Consider the following 22,575-nt stretch of genomic DNA (forward strand, 5'->3'; position numbering starts at 1 on the left):
GTATATCACCACAAAACCATATACTTTTCTAGTTGCACTTTCATATGAGCTTAACCTTGTGCCTCATGGGTCAGAATGTGCAGAGATTTTCTGGTAGGTAATATAAGATGAATAGCTGCTTAAAACGCTTTTTATTTCGCTTTTTATTTTATGTTGGTTTTTTTCCTGGTCAGTAGTAAGTAAATGTCAGATAAATTTGTATTTTTTAAAGTGGTAGAGAGACATATTGTGATTTTTTTCCTAGTCTGACAAGGAATTTAAGCAGTGCTAAAAGCTAACTGTCAAAGACATCTGCTGTGTTAAAAGTTGCGCCAAGCCAAATACAGCAAAAGGAAAGCTGTTGTAAAATTCACGCTACTGCTGCCATAACTTTCAACACTGCTCATCCCTTTGTTTGACAGTTTCATTTTGAGGACTAAAATTTACTGGCAGGGTATAGGTAAAAGGCAGGTAACATTGTACACACGGAAACTTGGGGAAAAGAAAAGGCAAGATCAGAGTAGGAAAAGGGCTTGCTGCAAGCAGAGTATGTTTGTAAATAAAGTTAAGATGTGCACAGAGATCAGGTGGAACTTTGTAAGAGCGAGAAACAAGAAACATTAGCAGCCCAGCTGCTCACCTCTTCTATATGTGCCAAAGGACAGTTTGAATAGAAAGTCTGATCAGAAGGAACAGTTATTTGCAAATATAGGCGTATTCCCATTCATGGTCTGCAACACTGCTAAAACTATTATACTGGTAGATAAGTATATGTGCCTTTACCAAGAAGTAGCTCTTAAAGACCCTTGTTTTCCCCTTTCTACTGTGGGACTACAATCATAAACATGCTCAATAGGGAGCAATGCCCTATTGAACTGTATCAGTGGGAATTTTATTCATAGCATTGTGATGTTGATGTGATACTATAGTATGTTACGAGACTATAAGATGAAAATCCATTGCTACTGGCATGAACAAATTAGTGCTTATTAGTTAGAGTGTCCACCTAGGAGGTTATCAAGGCAGATCTGTATGTAGGGGGTTCTTTAATCTGTCATTTGGAGTGTTGTTGACTGATTGGAAGTCACACAGGTCACAACTTGAAGAGTTTAGAAGAATGACAGTCATTGGGCATTATAAATATGTAAATCATTTTTTTTAAAATAGACATCCTTTTAAATGAATGTTGAAACTCTATAATACAAGTTAAGGCAGAAATATGACTAGAATGACCACTCTCTCTATTGTTACTAAGCATTATAAGTCTACTGTTGAGCAGCTGAACATGGAATATATCAAGGAAGATATGGTATAGACTTCAAGCTTCTAACAAGCAGAAATTACCAGCTTCCTAATATTCACTGATCTGAATATCAGTGCCCTCTTGATGAACCATGGTTTTCTTCATTACATATACTAATAGAAAACTTACTCTCTGAATTCTTACATTCATGTAGCCAGATCAGCACTGTTCATGCACAAGAAAGAAGCATTGCAGGCTTGGAAAGACCCCAGGATTTGCAGAAGTATACAGGCAGGGCATTAATATTCCCATTTTATAGATCCAGTACTAAGTCTGGCATAGGGACTTGCCCAGTGCTACTTGATGAGTTCATTACAGGATGTACCCAGAAATAACTCCTCCCATGAAGGCTTCCCTACCCCTTGAAAAGGGTGGAAAATCCATGCAGCTTTACTGACTTGCATGGAAACAGAATACAAATATTCTTGTTTGGCTTGAGTAGCAGACTTCTGTCAAACATGTTGCTCACCACCCTCTATGGGGAAGGAGGAGGATGTTTGACCTGGGCCCATAGTTTCATTATTTAACTTGAATTCCATTTTGCTTTGTTTCTTATCTTAAACTCTTCATGATTCAGTTCTCAGTTTGAAAGCTTTCATTCAGTTTCCTCACCAAAATGCTTTGGAAATGTTGCTGTCTATTCCTGATTGTATTCCCCAACTGAAATCTAGCTCTTCCGTCATATAACTTCTTGAACCAAAGAAGCAGAAAATAAACTTTTCTCTAAAAGAAAACCTGCCACCCTATAAATCCTGAGTTTGTTATATACTGTGTGTCCTACAAATAATGTTGACAGCTTGGCAGAATAAGCCCATCATTTAGTGCATACCTAATATATCTCCTTCAGTCTGAAACTAGTAGAAACCTTGCATATAAATAATTGCAGTTGCAATCGCTCAACAGACTCAAGATAAGATATAACCAGTTACCATGTATAATGTAAACTTAGACTTGAATAGTAAAGAAAAGTGTATCAGATATGTAGGATTTGAGAAGCAAATATAGTTCTAAGACTGTTTGCCAGTGCAATGTTTGGTGGTCCTTTTTTTTTTTTTGGTAAGCCATGCTTTCATAATGTTTACACATTTTAAGACAGGCCTACACAACATGCAGCCTATAAAAGAGTACAGCTCATTGTCATGGCCAAAGTCCAGTAGCAACCCAAACATGGACAGAGAAGGCAAGTGGCTTAGCCCAGGATAAGACTTAGTTGAAGTGATGCTACTGTCTGGAAAAGTTAGATCATACCTGGCATAGCAAGATCACATCTGATGAGGCAAAGTCACATCTGGTAAGGTGTGGTGTGCAGCTTATAAGCTAAAACATCTGGAGGTTCAGGTATTGTTCACCTTTGCAGTAAGGCAAGGTCAGATTAGGCAATACAGGCTCCCAACAGGCCAGGTTTGTTAGACAGACCATGGGCTCAAACTCAAAAGCAGGAACCAAATTGTTCATTTCATTTCCAGGTTGTGACACAAAAGAATGTGGAAAAGTCAAAGGGGAGGTGAATACTATTGCAAAGCACAGTAAGGAAGCAAAATGTAGATCTCTTGACTTACTGAAAGTTAATGAGAAGCTCTTTTATTTAGAAGTGAACTATAGCTATGACTCCTTTCATTAGACTAGATGATGTGTTGAAGTTTCTGTATTTTAATAAAGGTTTTGAAATGGGATATGAAGAGCTTGTTTCAGAAATGGTTTTACTTTTTCTATGAGCCCTGCTCAGGAATTAAAACTGAACATGGTGGGTAAATACAGTTCAGCACACGGGGTTGCACCTGCTGGCTCTGCTTCCTGCATTCTTGTGCATGCAGCCCTGTTCCCTCAGTTCTAGCCCTTCCTACATCCAGCAGCATGTTCTAAAAACAGCCTCTGTTCATATTTGCTTAGATGCAGGTAGAACAATCTGCATGATGGGGAGCATTGCATTATCAGGGTGCCCAGTCCTAGTGTGTTTTCCAATGTGCAGAGTTTGTTGCTTGGTGCAACAAGGCCAAGGACTGAGGAAGCAGGAATGGAACACACTGGGATGCAGGAGACAAAGCCAACAGGCCCATTCCAGTATCCAGGGCTTTTTTTGTCATAGAACGCGCATAGAATGGCGTTCCGGCACCTTTTTTTGATGGATTTTTCCAACAGATTTTTCCAAGTGATTTTGAATCGCCTTGTTGGGCATAGCAAGTTGGCGGCAAAAATCATTAAAATACTGCATGCAGGCTGCTTGTGTGTCCGCGCTGATTGTGAGGGCGCTGCTCAGCTTGGGACGCTGCTCGGCTTGGGATTGGTCGTGTGGTCGTGTGCTGAGTGCTAACCGCCGGTGGTGACCATTATGTTTATGTGTGTGTAGAGTGACTGGCTATGTGCAAAAGGTAAATGATTTCTTTATTTTAAAAAAATTGGTGAATTGAAAATCTTTTTTAATTTTTAGTGTAAAAGTGTGACCCCAAATTTAAAAGTAAAAAAATTACTAATTACTTCTCAACCACCAGTCCTGCTAATAAAAGATTACCCTAAAAAACCCTAAATAAAAGATTAACAAGATGCGAGTTTCAGCACCTTTTTTTTTTTTTTTTTAACAAAAAAAGCACTGCCTGTCTCCCTTCCTTCTCTGTTTGGGCTCAACATCTGAACATCTTCTTGATGCTTTACTTGTGTGTTATTTCATGTGTGCACATGAGCCATAGGCACATGGCTGATTCAACAACTCAATCATAGGCCCGACTGAGGCATGTGGAAGGGATTTAAGCACCCAGCTAAAGCCTACCAGGAAAGACGCCCCAGTGAATGCATTGGATCTTTCTTCTGAGTAGACACATGTAGAATTGTGCTGGAAATAACCCCCACTGCAAATTATAAAACTTGAAAATACTTAGCTTGGGAAAGACATAATAAATCTACCTCCCACCCCTGTTGTGTTTCTGTTGTACTGAAGAAAGAGTTTCTGCAACATGGTTGATATGAAGGAAGAAACCGCAGGGCACCTTCTGTGTTAGGCTGCCATTCTGCATAAGAGGGACTTGTTTCCTTCCCTGAGAAATGCAGCAAGGTAAAGCTATGTTGGCAACAAATACTGTTGTGTCCCTTGCTTTTCTTTTCATCCTCCTCTTAATCCCTCCTTTACCAACACCAAACTACAGTTAGGCAGTGGGTTACAAATTCAAAGTACCATTGTGTCCCTGTGGGAAGAGGGTGGTAACAGCACTCCATAGTGGAGCAGTGATAGAATACTTGGAAAGTTCTGTCTGCCTTTCTGTCTGCCTGCCTGCCTGTCTTTGTATAAGAAAGATGTCCCTGGTATATAGCAGTGAGAGAACTGAAAGTGGATGACAAGCAGTGATTAAGAAGCTGGTGACAGATTTACTTAGTAAACTTAGGACTGAAATTATATCCTACTTCCTAATTAAAAAGTGATAAAAGGAAATTCTATAAATCACAAGATTCTGGCAAAAACAAAAAACAAACCCTCCCCCCTCCCCCACAGGCACCCTCCTTTTATTATTTAAGACTTTTCTTATTTAACACCACTGAGGGATTAACTGGAAGTACGTTCTGATTTTTCCATCACAGCAACTGTAGCACAAACCTGATCCTCAGTCGTTGGGGTGAAGTAAAATTCCATTTTAAAATGTTTCTTGAAAACAGTGCCTAAGGGCCAATACGTGTTCATGAAGCAAACCACCCAGGTACTTTGTTAAGCACAAAGAAGAATACAGAGTCCCATTTTTCTGCTTGTCAGGTGCTAAAATGATAGGTGTAGAAAAAGGTATCCAAGGGCATGCACTTTCCCATTACCTTCTATGCCTAAGGGTGTCTTGCGGCATGCCTGTACTACAAACTGACATCCTGCTTCTAAGAAACTGCAGCATCAGCAGAGGTTTTGTATGGCTGCAGTTCAACAGGCCTTCTAAACTTGGACATTTGGTCAAGGGCATTTCCAGGTCTTACCACAGGCAAAGCTTTTTGTTTCATGCAATCTCACAACACATTGCAGATTTCTAAATAGGACAAGTCCACATAACTCACGACAGGTGCATTTACCTCCAAATGAATTTATTCCCCTGCCCAAGAAACTATCACAATGATCCATATAATCTTGGACAAGAGTTCTTTACTTTAAGATTTCATTCTGTGTCTATAAGCTTTTGCACATGTGTATTATCAAATACGTGTGTATCAAATATGTGTATATTTCCTGGGCTCCAAGATCACCGCAGATGGAGACTGCAGCCAAGAAATTAAAAGATGCTTGCTCCTGGGGAGGAAAGCTATGGCAAATCTAGACAGCATACTAAAAAGGAGAGACATCACCCTGCCAGCAAAAGTGCGTATAGTCAAGGCTATGGTTTTCCCAGTTGCAATGTATGGCTGTGAAAGCTGCACCATAAGGAAGGCTGAGCGCCGAAGAATAGATGCCTTTGAATTGTGGTGCTGGAGGAGACTCCTGCGAGTCCCTTGGACTGCAAGGCGATCAAACCAGTCAGTCCTAGAGGAGATCAACCCTGACTGCTCTTTAGAAGGCCAGATCCTGAAGATGAAACTCAAATACTTTGGGCACCTAATGAGAAGGAAAGACTCCTTGGAGAAGAGTTTAATGCTGGGAACAATAGATGGCAAAAGAAGAAGGGTACGGCAGAGAATGAGGTGGATAGATGGAGTCAATGAAGCAGTTGGTGTGAGCTTAAGTGGACTCTGGGGGATGGTGGAGGACAGGAAGGCCTGGAGGAATATTGTCCATGGGGTCGCGATGGGTCGGACAACTAACAACAATTATCAAATTGCATCTGGGGAGCTTTTTTTTTGGCATCACATAATGCACCATGTGTCAGTACATCATATGCTCCTTCCTGGTTAGTTGTTTGTACTCTGAATCTTGCTACTCACCACTGCTGATCTGTATAGAGATACATGGATCAGTATATGGAGGTATATGCAACCTACATGGATATTTCATTGGATATTCTTGGTTTGTGGAAACAGTGCAAATGCCAACCTTTCCCTAAGGATTACAGGGACATCATCATTTCATCTTGAAAGAGAAAGGGTTGAACCAGCCAATTCTGCACATGTACTGTGCAAGCTTGATAGATTAAAATCTGTTATGAAATTAGAATGAATTATTCAACAACAAAATGAGTATTATGGATATAGAGGTTTTGGTCAACAAGCTAACCCATCATGAAATTTTGTGGCAACACATGATCCAACAAGCTGATGACCATCCTATTTTTGGACTACCAGACAAACAATATTTTGATCCCATGTGTGCTGTGTTTGTTCGATTGCAGCAAGTCATTATTGTACTTATGTTCTGCTTGCGTGCCTCCCACAGGCTGGTACACAAATGTGAACAGAATGCAGGCCTAGATAAAGCCTTTGGATTGATTCAAGCTGTCCTTATTCATAGGCTCTGTAAGCAGGCTGTGTTTTGAAATCTGGAACATAGTTAGGATGCCATGGAATGACAACCCATTCAAGAACATACAATCTATTTTCTCATGTATTTACAGTAGCAACCTTGAAAGGGGTGTCTTAAATAGTTCTTGTCCAATCCAGTTTTGTTTTGCTAAGTTATTTCAGAGAAAAGTTAAACATGTGCATCTTGGATACATTTAATCAATGGATAATATTTCAAGAAGGTAATGCAATGCCCCCTCCTTTTTTTCCCCACAGGTAACAAGTTCTGGGTCTTCAAAGATACCACTCTCCAGCCAGGATATCCTCATGATCTGATAACATTGGGCAACGGGATTCCAGCACAGGGTATTGATTCAGCAATTTGGTGGGAGGACGTTGGGAAAACCTACTTCTTCAAAGGAGATAGGTTGGTATAATAATCCTGGAAGGAGAAGTACAACTGTTATCTTCATGGCAGTTGTTCATGCCTGGTCGTGTTCCTTTATTTTCAGGAAAAATATGACTCACATGCAACATATACTGTTATATATGACTGTTTCATTTCACAGAACCCATTTCAATGCTTTGTTCATTCCCCTCTACACAGATTAAGGCGTGTGTCTTTTGTGTTGAGTCTTCTGCTATAAATCTTCTCCATTGAGTTTGGCAGGTCTGTGAAGCTGCAGATGTTTCTGTGTGATATTCTTTTATTGCTTGCTTCATACATAGCCATGAGTAAAACAGGCGGTGATGAGATGTTAACATTAATAGTGATCAACCCTTAGAATTGCTGTGGAGGATTATGTATTTGCATTGGGAAATGGATTGCTTGTGTTAGGCAGACCCTTTACTTCAAAAATGAACAGTGACCTTTGTTATATAACGTATAAACCTTAGCGCTCTTGAAATGAAACTATTATGAGGGTTACACGAGTCTAGAAACAATGTTCTTGATAGAAGGGAGTGGCTCCTCTACCTTTACTTGTTCCAGTTGTCTGCCTCTCCTCCTTTTCCTTTTGCTGCTATCGTTTGAACTCAGGAGTATAATAGGAGCAATGGTAAAGATGTGCTTGGTTCTTCTTCAGGGAAGATCCCTGTATTATTATTTAGAGCAGAGGCTACTTTGGATTGTCCCTTTAGGCTATAAACTTTGGGAAATTATGTTGTGGTCACATAGTCTAGAAATGTGGATCTCTGGCCTGGTTTGTATCTGATAATAACTCAGATTTAATTTATTGTGTTTATTTATTTATTTATTTATTTATTTATTTTAAAATCTGGACTACCAGGAGGGAAGCACTATGCTTGTAGGCATACCTGTCAGCTCCATTATTAGTGGGTGGACAGCTGTGCAGCTGCAGCAGGAATTGTAAGTGTGGACCTTCTCCTTGCATTCAAGCCCTTGAAAGTATAGGAACTCCCAGTTTACCTACATAATGTTGTACACTTATCTAGTCCAGGGAATGGAACTGAAGTATATGAACAGACATACCACTCTCAGCTATAGCACAGATTTTCTCATCACCATGGATAGTGGAAGTTCCACAGGGCTTGTGTGACTGTCAGTCTTTTCTACCGTATACCGTGCACACTGCTTGTACTTTTTCCAGCTGTGCTGCTAATTCGGTTTTCCTTTTCGAACTGAAACATCACTGATTATACAAGAAGAGAGATGCAACCAATTTTGCAAACAGAGCTTTTGTATCTGTGTATAATTCTTGAGAGACGAAGAGGTCAACATCTTGATCGCTGAAACATATGTTTAATTCCAAGCATATTGCAATCAGCTTTGACTGTGAACAAAATTCATCCCTATAATTTGCCTCCTGTGTGTGTGAGAGTTAATATTTTGAGTTTATTCTTGGGTTACCCTCTTTAGCCTCTAGGATCCTGGGACCAATTTAATGGCAGTCTTTTCATTTGTATTTTTGTGACTTAACAGTTTCTGTAAACTTTATTCAGTAGTCTTATTGTACAATAGATTATTTCCATAGACATTTTTATCAAGGTCTACCTAAAAATACTATGAGTTGTAGCAAAAAACAACCCCCCCACCCCCAACCCAGAGAGAACTATCAAAGACAACTTCTGCTGATGGAAAGGTTGCTACTTAGAGTCGTAACAAGCATAATGAGACTCAGCAGGACATAAATGCAATACAGTATATAAGGAGAAGATCGAAGAACATGAGCCTTGCAGAGATAATTGAGCTATTATGGGATATTGACCACCAGTGGGAATAAGCCCATATCCCACTAAGCTTCTCAGTATACATTGTTTATATCACCTTTTTTCTTCTTAACGCAAAGTTAGAGTCGAATTATCCTGCTGATTTTAATTGCACATATAAGCCTATTACAGTTTTCTTTCTGAATTGGGGACAACCCACTGTTGCTTCCTTCATAACAATGAGGTTGGCAGACATGAAAGAGAAGGCAAGAGGTGATGCCAAAGTCAAAGGAAGAAAATAGTTTCCCTGCAATTCCGTGAAAAGATACTGTAGTCGTCTTATGAGAAAAGTAAGCCTGAGAACTACAATTACAATGTAGGCATGAATGAGGAAGTCACAAAGAGATGTTATACAGTGTAATGGGAGCAGTTACTATTTATAACTCTGTGTTGATTCTAATATTAGACACAATTCTAATATTAGGCACAGATACCTTGAAAGAATCCCATGTAAGGGAGTAAAATTAAAGTCCCCATTAAATTTATTGGAATTATTCATTCTAGAAGATGGTGTTTATACTTATCTCTGATATCTGTGATTTGCACCAATTATTCAAAGTTGCTTCTCCATCCCTCATATAGTGATTCTTTGGAATATCCTTGCAGCTTTAATATTGCAGAGTCTGAATGTTACCTTTCTTAACAACTTTCCCATGAATTGCTCCATTCAAAACTAATGTATCACATAAAAGCCATATTCCCCCGTTATTTATTTATTGCATTTGCATGGCGCCCCATAGCCAGAGGCTCTCACATCTACAGTTGGGTTATAAGTCTAATCCTTCCCAGTCAAGACAGACATATCTGTGAAAACATGGCCACATTTACTGAGTTTAGAATCAAGTGGCCATTTTCTATTACAATACACCAAATACCACAGGATAGAAAGAACTTAATTTAGACAATCTTTATGTCTTTTTTGAATTTCTATTGAACTTTTTTGTTTATTTTAAGGAAAAAGAAGAATATGCATTATGCTTTTTTGGTATGCCTTTCATAGGGCATGTGGAAATTACCATCAGTAGAGAGAGAGGTTATCCTGTAGTCAAGTCAGGAAGAAGGTGCTCAGGGCCATTTTCAGCTACAATTCCACAGATTTTTTTTGCTTTGATAGCCTTACACTCTGTGTGCATGAATATATATGTGATATGCACACATACATGAAGAGAGCATTTATCAAAACAAGAAAAAAGGTTTGTGTAATTGTTTTTGAATAGTGATTAAATACTCTCTCACACAGTTTCTAATGCTTGCTTGTAACCTGGATTGACCTTAAAAATGTTGCAGAAAGACCATTCATCCCTTTCTCATCTGTCGCTAATAATTAATTTGTTCTTAAGTTTAACAGTGGATTTTAGGTAAGATTTTAAAAATAATATAAGGTTGAAAGTTCAATAACAAAACATCGTTGGCATGCACTACAGTGCAAGTCTTCTTCTCTTAGGTATTTATAAAAAACCTTCTAATTCTAATTTATTGCCATGTGTTGCTGCAGTTTGCCATGTTGATGGCTGCTGTTATAGTTGCTTTCAGTATTGTATTATGGCAGCTCCTTATTTAAAAACTTATCTGGTCAACATAGGTGACATGAAATTCCATGCGGGCAAATACACACTGCATCTGAGAAGAAATAGGTTGGTTTCTGAGCTAGATGTATAAGAAGACTCATATGGCCCTCTTCCCCCAACCCAGTGTGTTTCGCTGGATAGTAAAATCTATTTTTTTTAAACTATCCTAAGAGGTAAATTACATTTTAATTTTCCAAATTGCTTTAGTCATTTAACTTTATCTGAATGCTTTTATTCAGATGATGTAGGTTTGTAAGATTCACTGGGTTGTGGTTTTTTGCTTCTTTGCTTTTAAAGCAATCCATTTGCGAGTCCTATAACTCCCTGCACTTGGAAGACTAAGGACATCCTATATGCAGTGAAAGATGCTCACAGGTGAACTTTTCCTCTGTGTTCCTTCTACTCTGCAAAACACTTAGATGATGAATTCAGGTGTCTAATGTAGCATCTTGACATGGGAGGAAGGAGACTGAGATGCCATTACATTTTCGCCTGTTTCCATGGCCATGGTATGCAACAACCATAGAGTCCTCTAGAAAGAGTGGCAAGTGCAGGTACTGCTCCAGCCAAGCAGCCTAGGGGATATAAGACAACTTAAAACTTTAATTCACTAAATTAAATTTTCACTAAGCATAGTTAATAGTAGCCTCCATTTAGACTTCAAGCCGCACACTGAACTGTGGTTAATCTAAAACTGAAGTAGAAGCTTCTATTCTCCTTCTGATGACCAAGCCAGATAAGGAGAGAGTACATTCTCATAATACTAAACCACAGTTTAGCTGTATACTCAAATACAGCCACACTGTTTACATTTGGTCTGAATATTGACCAAACTTAATTACATGCATAGTGCAATTCTGTGTGTAGAAGTGAATTCAGTTGTGTACACTGGGGCTTACTCCTAGGTACATGTACATAGGATTGCAGCCTTATTTACTTCCAACGTTAGAATATTTTTATTGCTAATATTTCCCTATAACCAGACATAAATACAGAATTCTGCATCTTGAATTATTTAATACATATTCCACAGTTGGGTAACAATATACTCTTGTCATGTGTACATAAAGAAAGAGTTAAGATTGCCGTGGGATCCTTAATTCCAAGTTTTCTGGCTTGTATGTGATTAAAACCTTGACAGAAACATTACTATAGATCATTGCATGTAATCTATCTCCTTGTGTTGCTGGGTAGAATCCCTGATTATGCAAAAGATGTTTGTTGGTTTGGTTCTCAAGCCAAATGAATCCTTTGTCTTTTGTGTGCCTACTGGGACCTGTAGTCCAATTGGGAAGCAGATTAAATGTTTTTCTTACTTGAGAATATTCCTGAAGTAGGAAGGATCCAGTTGCTTTCACTTTATCATTTTACATATTTCTTCTTTTCAGACACAGATATTTGAAAATGCAGATTTTGATCTCTTATTTTTCTTTCTTAGGTACTGGAGATATAGTGAAGATATGAGGACTATGGATGCTGGTTACCCAAAACCAATCACAATCTGGAAAGGTATCCCAGAATCACCTCAGGGAGCCTTTGTCCACAAAGAAAATGGTATGTAATTTCTTATGGACCTGAATGTTCTCTTTAAAATAGAAAAACAAACAAACCTTTCTATTATGTGCATATCATTTTTGAGGCCCTCATTTATTGAGACTGTGGGTTGCTATCTGAATCTTCATAGTCCTGTGCCAGTACAACTAATTAATCAATTTCTATACCATTCATTACTCAGTATCCCTCTTGGCTTTTAAAACTATATTTGACATATAACACTTATCTTGGATTGTGCTAATTTTCAGGTTTTTGGTTACTAAAATAATGGCAAAGAAAAATAAGATCTTGATGGACAATAAAATAAAGGAGAAAGCTGGCTTTGTTTTTGTTGCTCTTTTTAAAAACGGTTTCAATCCTTTGAGCTCTCAGAGAAGGAAAAATAACTGTTATTGAAAGTTGTCTAGTGGAAACTGCAGGAACAGTGCTGTGAATTGTTCCCCAAAGTCAAGATCACTGCATGGCTCAATTGGTGATTGCATCAAGAGACAACAAAAAAAGCAAAGATACAAATGAGAAACACCACAACCTACTTTCAGAGAACTCTGATTAAATTTTGCCTGAAACCATTTTCCTTCTACTCTTCAGATAAAGATTTGACATGAACTTGTACCAGATTGTTTTAGGGGAGAAAACTCTGAAGAGCTGCTTCCAATTAAACAACATCTTACATTAATACAGCACTAATCTTTTCAGTTTCCTAGTTCATTTTGGGGGGAGGAGGGAAACACTTGTGTGAAACAACAGAAGATAGGGGTTAAAGAATTTAAGTCTCAGACCATATGCTTCCTTTAAAAGCTTCTTAATAGTAAAGAAAAAAATGATAATTATGTTTTATGGAGTCAGATTAGCTTACTATAAAAGGTTTATAGTAGACTTTTTAATGAAAAATATTTAGAGGGTTGTTTTCTAGATTTTAGTAGGACTGGGACCAAACGAGACATTGGGCATCCGCAGGATGAAGTAGTAATGCTGCAGAGAATGCCAGGGAATAAATGCTTGGAAGGAAAGATGGCAAGTTCAGTCTTTAATGTTGCAAATTTCTGGTGGTGATAAAATATGCAAAGATATATATCTATACACACACACCAATTATTAGGTTATTGAATTCAACTTTCTGAACAGTGCAGAAATTAAAGCATCCCTGGCATATGGGTGCACATGCTTGAACAGAAAGACTACCACATCACTAGGCAGTTGGTTCCATTAGCTTACTGTTCTGACGGTTGGAATTTTTTCTGGTTACTCAGTCAAAATCTGTCTTTGTGGCCTATAGTCTTGAATGACAGGCAACCTTTTAGATACTTCAAATCTTTTATCACTTCACCCCTCTGCTCTTCCTTTAAACCTTCCTCATGGGACTTCAGTTCTAGTCTGATGATCCAACCTTGTTTGTAGAGGAGGAATAGCAAAGGATGAAATAGGTCCACAGTGGAGAGGGGAGAAACAGAAGGACTCTCCTCTGGGAACAGTGAACAATTGAATGAACAATTATACAAGGAGCTAAGGACAGAGTTGTGGAAATCTAGGTATGAAAGGAGTTAAACATGACAGAGTGATTAAATTGCATCAAAGGTAGCCGATGAGGATGAAATCACTGGAACTGGCAATGAGGAGGCAAACTAATCTATGGTTTTGCTGAGGCAACAATCAGTGTTATTTAATGGGGGAAGCCAGCTCATTGGAAGGAAAGAAAACTTTGAGCAAATTCAGTATAGTGGGAATCAGCACCAGACACCAAGCATTTGAGTCAAAAGGTAAAAGGAAGATAGAACTGTGGTTAAAGGAACAGGGATAGGACAAACAGTGATTTTTGAGAACTGAAAAAGGATATTAATCATCATCATCTACCCAAAGATTAAGCGTTAGTTAATGTAGCCAGTAATAAGCAGAGGCAATGGGTGCGAATATGGTGAAGTAGTGGGACAATTATAGCAAACTGAGAAGAGAATGGCTGTTTTTCTTAAAAATAAAATTCTTCCAATCAGTTTCATATGCAGTGAGATAATTAAAATGCTGCTGTGAACTGTCCAGAGAGTTTCAGCTGTTGGGTAGTAAATTAATTAATTAAAATAGTAGCAGCAAAAGGCATTGAAATTATTCCCACTGTAATTTGAAGGCCAAAAGCTGCTGCATAATATTTGGAGTATGAAAGCAGATGTTATAAAAAGGCTTGACCTTTCCACAGTTTTACTGCAAAAAGCATTGTTTATTTATTTGTTTATTTGGTTCTAAGTATTTGGATCTAATAACTAGTCTAGTCTTTCTTACCAGTAATATTCATATCACAAAGGAAGCCTGTCTTTTTTTTTCCTGATGACCTTTCACCACTGCAAGGGGTGAAGAATGAGATGTAAAGACAGAGAAAGCTCCAGCTGTTTACATGCAGTTCATAAACCTTGAGAGGAGGTTCCCCCATTGTGAAAGTTTGTTTTGCACTGGATCAGTGCCACTTTTCAGCTGGGACAGTGAAATGCTTGTTGTTGGTTTTTCCTTCGTTTGGCAGGGAGGCAGCCTTTCTGCAATTAGGCAGTATTTGTAATTACCCTAGATTGTATTTGAACGATTGCGTTTTAGCTCCCCACTGAAAATGCGAAGCTGTGTACACCTGTTTTCTCTTGGCAGAGCTTATTAGACAGTGTTTCCTCTCAAAGACAGAACTAACAGGGGACAGAATCAGCTCAGACAGCTCAAGAAAGAGGGGTAATTTGGATGGGTATAACTGAGTGCAGCACTTTGCCATAATTGACCAATGTTCCTAAACTGAGTAGGGGCTCTTTGAGCAAATAAGGCTTGGAATGAGCATAATTTATGATTCTGCCCAAGTGTCAATTTAAAATGAGGATGTTAAATCCCTCCACTATTCTAAATGAATTTGTCTTGGAAGTGCATGATTCAGCCAAAGTTTCTCCTGCTAAAATTAATGGGGCTTAAAAATCATTGCTTTAGTTGGATTGTGTGGGGAAAATATACTCTGTAATGTGGGTAGGTCTATACCAGTGGTCTTCCTTTGTTCTCTCTTTCTTTTTCTTCTCTTTGCTTTGAGCATGTGTATAGGTAGCTGCATGACAGCACTATAATGTATGCAACTAAAGACAGTGTATGTAACTAAAGAGGAAACCATATAATTCTCTGTACATTACAGATTGAACTGTTTTCCCCATTGTAGAGCGTGACTGGGCCTCCTGGACCACTTGCTGGACAATTTTTTTCTTATATGTAAATAAATGTATAGCCAGCATTATAATGGAATTTTATTCTGTATGTAAGTTCATAGAAAAGTTATAGGTAGAGATGCAGGTACACACACACAACCACAAACATGCACACACATGCATTCTAAGTATCTATAGGTATTACATTATTTTCAGTAGAAATATGCAAAATAGTTATATGTTCAGACAATAAATACCTATCATATATAATATTAATTAGTCCAAGAGTGAAACTACAAGCACAAAATAAACCTTGACAATTAGTACAGGTGTACATTTTGATCCTGTCTTTAAAATCCTGTCTAAAAATACAAAATCATATAGTAGAAATTTTGAATATATATTAGTTTAGTCTTTTATTTCTATGTATAACAGGGCCTCCTGGATCAAAGGAGGTCAAATTTGGAGAGTACTTGCTGGAATAAAACCTCAGCAGGTGAAACTGAGCTCATGTTAGGAAGGGACCAAAATGAATTGAGCTTGCGATGTAGGTATTAATTCAAACTAGGATTCAGTGTCAAATAATTTATATGAGGAAAGGAGTGTGGAAAACCTTTGGTAATTCTATATTAGAAGATATCTAGACATGTTCTTGAAAATAGCAAAGAAAATAACTTTTCACAATAGTAGTTCATGCAAGGGAAGCAGAAAAATCATAAAATTTGAAAGTATTTTGTACGCTAAAAGTCTTTTCTATTTATATATAATATTTATTCACTAATAAGAGCTTATTTGGGATATATTTAATACTCTGTGTCCATTGCCTCAAATTAGAATACTAGAATACTTAAACCATGATGTTCCTAGACCCTTATATGATGCTACTTTGAACATGCTGGGTGCAGCCAAAGTTCTTACTGTGCAATATCAGAAGAAAAATGCTTGTTTCTGTACAAATTGTATAATGGAAGAGTGGAAGCTTTCTAACAATTTATTTATTTATTTATTTATTTATTTATTAAAACATTTCTATGCTGCCCCTTGCCGAAGCCTCGGGGCGGCTCACAACACAAAATAAAATACAATAAAATACAAAAATAACAATATAAAATTCACAATATAAAATAAATAACAATATAAAAGATATTATTGTTGATAATAAGGTTCAAAATGCAGAGGTACTAGTGGTTGGATCTTTTGCATGACTGGGAAACATTCTCAAACATCAACTTTAATCATTCCTTTTATTTTTAATTTTTGGCCATTCCTCATCATTTGTTGGCATAAGAAATGGCTCAATTGCAACTCATTGAAATCATTACACTTTTCTTTCTCAGGCTTCACATATTTCTACAAAGGCAAGGAATACTGGAAATTCAACAACCAGATGCTCCGGGTGGAACCTGCATATCCTAGATCCATCCTCAAGGATTTTATGGGTTGTGATGGACCAGCAGACCGGGACAAAGACCGGCACAGCCCTCAAGATGATGTAGACATTGTCATCAAACTGGACAACACAGCCAGCACTGTGAAAGCCATAGCCATTGTCATTCCCTGTATTCTGGCCCTGTGCCTCCTTGTCTTGGTTTACACTGTGTTCCAGTTCAAGAGGAAAGGAACACCCCGCCACATACTGTACTGCAAACGCTCTATGCAAGAGTGGGTGTGATGTAGGGGTATGTTTCTCTCTCCCAGGAGTATGTGGTAACTTGAGATTCAACAAAAGAGCTGTTATGCGGTTTCCTACCTAGGAGCAGGCATCTGTCCGCCTCCACCAGGGCTGATCTTTAAAACCCAGGGGGCTGCCTGCCCTGCAAATGAATGAGAGTTCACTCCAGTGGGAAGCTTCCATCATACACAGTATCTGCCGTTCCTTCAGTCCTTTGTCTTTTTTCGGTTATTCCGTTCTAGCCTTTCCTCTGCACGCTCAGTACCCAATCCAAAACTACCAGGATTTCCATAAAGAAGAGGAAATGTAACAACAGGAACAACAACAATGTGAAAAGAAGGATCTCCTATGTCTCTGTTGGGGGTTCTTTTATCCACTCTGAAGCCTGCTCCCCTTCAAAAGAGTTTTGCTTGAGGTTTAAAAAAGAAAAATGTAACCATTTTAAAGAGAAAATTATACCACAACAATCACATTGGAACTTTCAGTAAGTCAGAAGACCCAAAACAGCTTTGTCTCCAAAGAGGATTGCTTTCTGTCAACTACAGATATAGTCCTATACTCCTACACATAATTTTTGTCAAGTGGGAGACCAGGATGACACACCAGAATTCAGACTGTTTGGACAGCCATTTTCCAACAAACAAGGGGCCAAAATATCTGCAATATAGTAACAGCCTTAATAATACATTCATTTTGTGTTTTATACAGCTGTTCTGAGCTACGTCCTCAATGTTTTAACACATTTATATTCATGACTATATTCAGATAGTATCTTTTTTATTGATTGGTTTAGCTTTTTGTTGGTTTCCTGTCTCCCCCTCCTGTTTTCTTCTTCCCCAGGCCTTCTGTAGGTCTGTCAGGAATACTTATTGTGAAACCTTAGCAGAAAACAGCAAGTCCCTGAAGTAGACTGCCATGAACTAAAGGACAATGTTACAGCGAAACATAATGCTAGTTTTAGGTTTATGTAATCAGTGACCCTTTGAGAACTATAGGATCAGTTTTCAAAGTCTGTAGGCTGCTAAAATTGGCAGTCCTGAAATGATAGGGCTGCGCAGCTTGAAGTGATTCTGTTTTCCAAAGCTTTTCTCTTGGGATTACAAGCAAGGCCTCATCCTCCATAGGTGGCCATAAATATTATCAGATCTGCAGAGCCTCTCCTTTCTTTCTCCCTTGACACTATTGCCTTCCTAACACTTCTGTGCTGCTTTCAGTGTCTATGTGTGCTCCTGTCGTGGTAGCCACATTTCCATATGACACTTCATAGTACCATAACAAAATGGCAGCCAAGACCAGCTGCTACAAGGATCAGCAGGTACATAGGGCAGTTATTGTTTGGGTTGGTCAATTTGGGTGTAGGTCACCCCACTGCATAATTTGAGTAATGTTGAAATGAGGCAAGGGAGTTGTTTTTTATGTGTTTGCAATACGACAGTCTAACAGAAACTAATTGTCTATTTGTTAGTTTCTGAGTTTAAAAAAAAGTTTCGATTTGTTTTAATGATTCATAGCATTCAGTAGCCACAATTTTACAGTTTAGCCTCCTGTTCCTTAATAGCTGCTATGCCAAATCACTGCAGCAGTCTCCTTTTCTTTCATCCCCATTGTCCTCATACATTGATGGCCCCCAGTGTCTCATCAAAAGCACCAGGCTTCCCGTGTGCCATTGGTGGTATATGCGCTAAGGTGCTGCTTTATTTGAATGGCTACCACATGTAAATATGGCAGTGCTCATGCAGGGGAGGCCATGTTTATGGACATGGACGTGACCTTCAATATGTGCTGTGCTTAATAGGAGTATGCACAGTGTGTCAGTGGGATTGACAAGCTAGCAGAAACTAAAGTTGGCAACAGACAATTGTAGCATGATAGAGGCTCCGTTGCCTATTATGTTGTCTCTGTTTACTGGTTTTTACTTTCTTTTGTTGTGGTGCAAAACCTGACGACTTGAAATGGCAGCATAACAAAAGAAGCATGTGTATAAACAATATGCACACATAATATACCTGGGAAACAATGTCTTCAACTCTCATGAAAGTTTTTGTCCTTCTCCACCCCAAGAACAACAGGAATATGGGGTTTGCTGTTGGGACCAGGTCCAGCAACTTGCTTAACATTTTAAATTTTGTCCTGATCAACTTTTCCTTTTAATGATGCTGCATGATAATTTGCCTTGTAATTAATAGTTTCAGTGAGAACCAGAACACATCAATGTTGGTGTTACAAGGGTGCTGTTCCCTGCTCCACCCCATAGTGCTGCCATTTGGATGTTAGCCTTAGTTCTCAAAGGGTCAGTGAGACCTCTGGCACTTAGCTGTGCATTAAATCGCTGACAGAACCAAGGGACCACCAAAGCATTGTGTCATCTTGTGTAATTTTGTGCTAACAGCAGTATTGTCATTTTCATGTGACCTGCAGAGCAGGTTGTGTATCAATATTTTTTTCCTAGAGAAAAGTCAGCAACTGACAGACCTCTTCTATTGATTTTAGGAGCTGCTTCTTGCAGTGACAGGCTTTTTACAGTCACTGGGCTGTGAATTTATTAAAGGTGTTCAGAAAGAATGCACCCCACAAGTCAGATACCTGGCTTTTTATGAAAGCTAGGATTCCAGGGGAGTAGCTTTTGAAACAATGAACAGCTTGCCTTGAACTTTATTGATCTGTTGATTGTCATTACTGAGTTAAACATTGTCTTCAGTGGAAAAAACCCAATCCTTTACTGTCTGAATTTCCTTACGGTGTACTGTTTGATGTATTTGCTCTTTGACCTTTGACCTTTAACTTGCAAACTGGCACAAGCTCAATGGGAAATCTGGTGTGCTGATCCATTTGTATTGGAACTATGTTTTTACGAAAGGAAAAAAGAAAGAAAGAAAGAAAGAAAGAAAGAAAGAAAGAAAGAAAGAAAGAAAGAAGTGGGGGGGCTATCATACATTGTCCAAACATTGTGTTGTTTTGTTAGAGAAGGACAATGGGTGCAATATACTGAGCAGTCCCCCTCCTGAGCCTGATGAAAATAAATAGGCATCATATGGCAGCATTATTGCTCAGCTCCCATTTATTTCAGTGGGGAGTGGCATTGGATAATTTCCCAATGGAATGTGCCTGGTATTTGTAGCAAATCCCAGAATGAAAAAGTTGCTATGTATACATGCACACTCTAAAAATGAACTGTGGTGGAAGAAAACATTTATTTAATTTAGGTGCAATTTCTGTATAAAAGCAGTCCTTTCTACAAATGACTCATCATTTAGAGTGATGACATTCTAAAACACACAAAAATACTAAACTACTTGAAAAGAGCCATCATTGGCTTTTACATCAAAGTTTTTGTTTTTTGTTTTATACTAGATTCAGACAATTTCTTACCGATTTCCTAGTCCACATTACTGAATCATTTTTTAGAGAGTGTAAGTATATATACATATTATTTTTTGGTAATTAATAGCTCAACTGCCTTGAATTTATATTTATATTGAGCATAGCATGAATTTTAGTATGACTTCAATTAAACATGATTTTGGGTTTTGGTTTAATTTGAATTGAGGGTTTATTTTACAATTATGTGAGGTGTGCTATACAGTGCAGGGGTTTTGTTTTTTGCCTTTGTGAATAAACAGATGTACGGATGGATAACCAAAATGAGAAGAAATTGAAACTGGTTTATAGTACACATACATTGGAGTGTCTTAAAGATATGTTAAAGGTTCCATCACTTTGAAACTGTTGCATCACCCTCATATATCTATTTTTGAAGGTGGGGAAGGTAAAAATGCAAAGCAATTTGTGACACCATTTCCTCCCCCTCTTTTCAAAAACATACCTATTTGTTGTCAGATGCATGATTAGAATGTTGGTTCAGTCAAAAACCTGAAATTATGTTGTTACAGGCAAAAAAAAAGATCATACCCCTTTACCCTTGCGGCAGCCTTTTCACAGGTGAAACGAACACAAACTTAATCTGCTTTCATTGTACTTTTCCATAGCTAATCAGTTGGATCTAGATTTAGTCAGTGTAAACCAAATGAAATTAGTAGGTCTAATATTGTATGATTAATGGATCCAGCCCAAAGATTTATAGCTTGCTGAGAGAAACTAAAATATAGAAATGTTGAGATTAACATGTAAATGACAATCCCAAACAAATGTTTTAAAAAATGTTTGCCCAGGAACAATGAATGCTGGCAGTAACCTAAACATGATTGGCACCATTCACTGATGCATGTCTAAAAAGTGGGGAAACAGGTACCTAGTGACAAATTCAAGTCAACATTCACTACATTTTGGACTTCACTGTGACATTCATATTACTGTGACTATGAGGCATCAATTTGTTTTTGTTCCCCTTTCCCCTCAAAAATTTCACGTCTCTTTCAAAGAGCATAGAATTTCAGTTAGGTGATTGCCTGGCAATCAATGAAGGGGCTGAGCACATTGCTGGTTGCTCTTTTTATAAGGTAACAAAAATGTTTATATTTGAAGAAAATAACATACCATTATTATGCAAGAAGGTATGGTAATGTGTGGTGCTGGATATAAGGTTCATTATGGATATGTGAATACTTTAAATGGATCTAATTACAAGTGCATTATATATTCTATATACAGAGAAGGTGAATTTGAAAAGAAAAAAGGTTGAGCATGATTTTGTCATGGAGGTCAATGTTATGACAGCTTTACTATTACAAATTTCTATTTTATGGAGCAATCATTTGATAGTTTCATTCAGGATCTTGTACTGCATGTATACAAGCTAATTTTAGACATTTGTGCATATATATAAACATATATGTGCTTAATTTCAAAAAAATCACAAACAAAAGGAGTGGATTTACTTATTTTTGGTACAATCCTATGCATGTTTAGCCAGAAACATTGTGCCCTTAGATGCATAGGATGCCCTTAGTTCCTACAAGTTACAGAAAACAAGAGTCACATTGGACAGATTGATAAGTGATTAGCACTTGACCCAAAGTCCATTCATCTCATTTTTAAGGCTCCTTATTTTATGAAATATTTGGTGAGGACCTTAAGAGGATTTCCATTTTATCATTGAGAAAAAGAAATTTGAAAATAGCATTGAATTTTGAAGAAAGGACACTTGTCCACATGTCATGGTATATTTCATAATGTTTTTTAATAAAAACAAGGAAGAATTCTTAAAAGCTAACAGATTTTTAGTCAAAGAAGCATTTTTAAACAAGAGTCTACTTTGTTAGATGCATGAAGTGGATAGTGGACCTAATGGCTTATACAGATATAATAAATAGATCAGTAGAGAGATGTTTTAATAAGTACATCCATATTCATATTGCCATAACCCACATTCTTGTATCAGTACAATGCAAAAATACAGGTGTCAGTCTATTACAATTTATCAGGACAACTATTTGTTGCATGAATTGATAAATAGCAGAATATTATTTGCTGTAAAACAAGAGGAAATCTTGTTGAATTAACCATTTATTAGAAAAACAGAAATGACCTCTAGGCAGCATCTAGAATGTCATTTCAGATCATTTGGAAAAAAAGACCCAGCCTTGAAGCTGGTGATCTGTGCTCAGAATGAACTTTATCAAAAGAACCTGGTCAGCTGCTTCTCTGAGGTCATAATAGCAATCTCAGAGAAGTGAAGAGGGTGCTCTAGGAATGGGTGAAGAGGAGAGGAGACCAGGTCTGTAAGGATGCAATGTATCCTGACAGTGCCTTGATCTCCTTACC

The 22,575-nt window shown here is 37.9% G+C and overlaps 1 protein-coding gene across 1 annotated transcript in view; it reads left to right on the top strand.

Moving 5' to 3' along the window:
* The window catches only part of MMP16 (matrix metallopeptidase 16), a 195,773-nt gene extending 178,458 nt beyond the window's left edge, over positions 1 to 17,315 (top strand). Inside the window, exons 8-10 of the mRNA XM_044424026.1 lie at positions 6,953 to 7,103; positions 11,912 to 12,027; positions 16,520 to 17,315. Of these exons, the coding sequence (XP_044279961.1) occupies positions 6,953 to 7,103; positions 11,912 to 12,027; positions 16,520 to 16,854 (602 nt within the window). The 3' untranslated portion in view covers positions 16,855 to 17,315. The remainder of the gene's footprint in view (positions 1 to 6,952; positions 7,104 to 11,911; positions 12,028 to 16,519) is intronic.
* The last annotated feature ends 5,260 nt before the right edge of the window (positions 17,316 to 22,575 follow it).

Source organism: Varanus komodoensis, unplaced genomic scaffold (assembly GCF_004798865.1).
Source record: "Varanus komodoensis strain SLA01 unplaced genomic scaffold, ASM479886v1 scaffold14_1, whole genome shotgun sequence".
NCBI classification, from domain to species: Eukaryota; Metazoa; Chordata; class Lepidosauria; order Squamata; family Varanidae; genus Varanus; species Varanus komodoensis.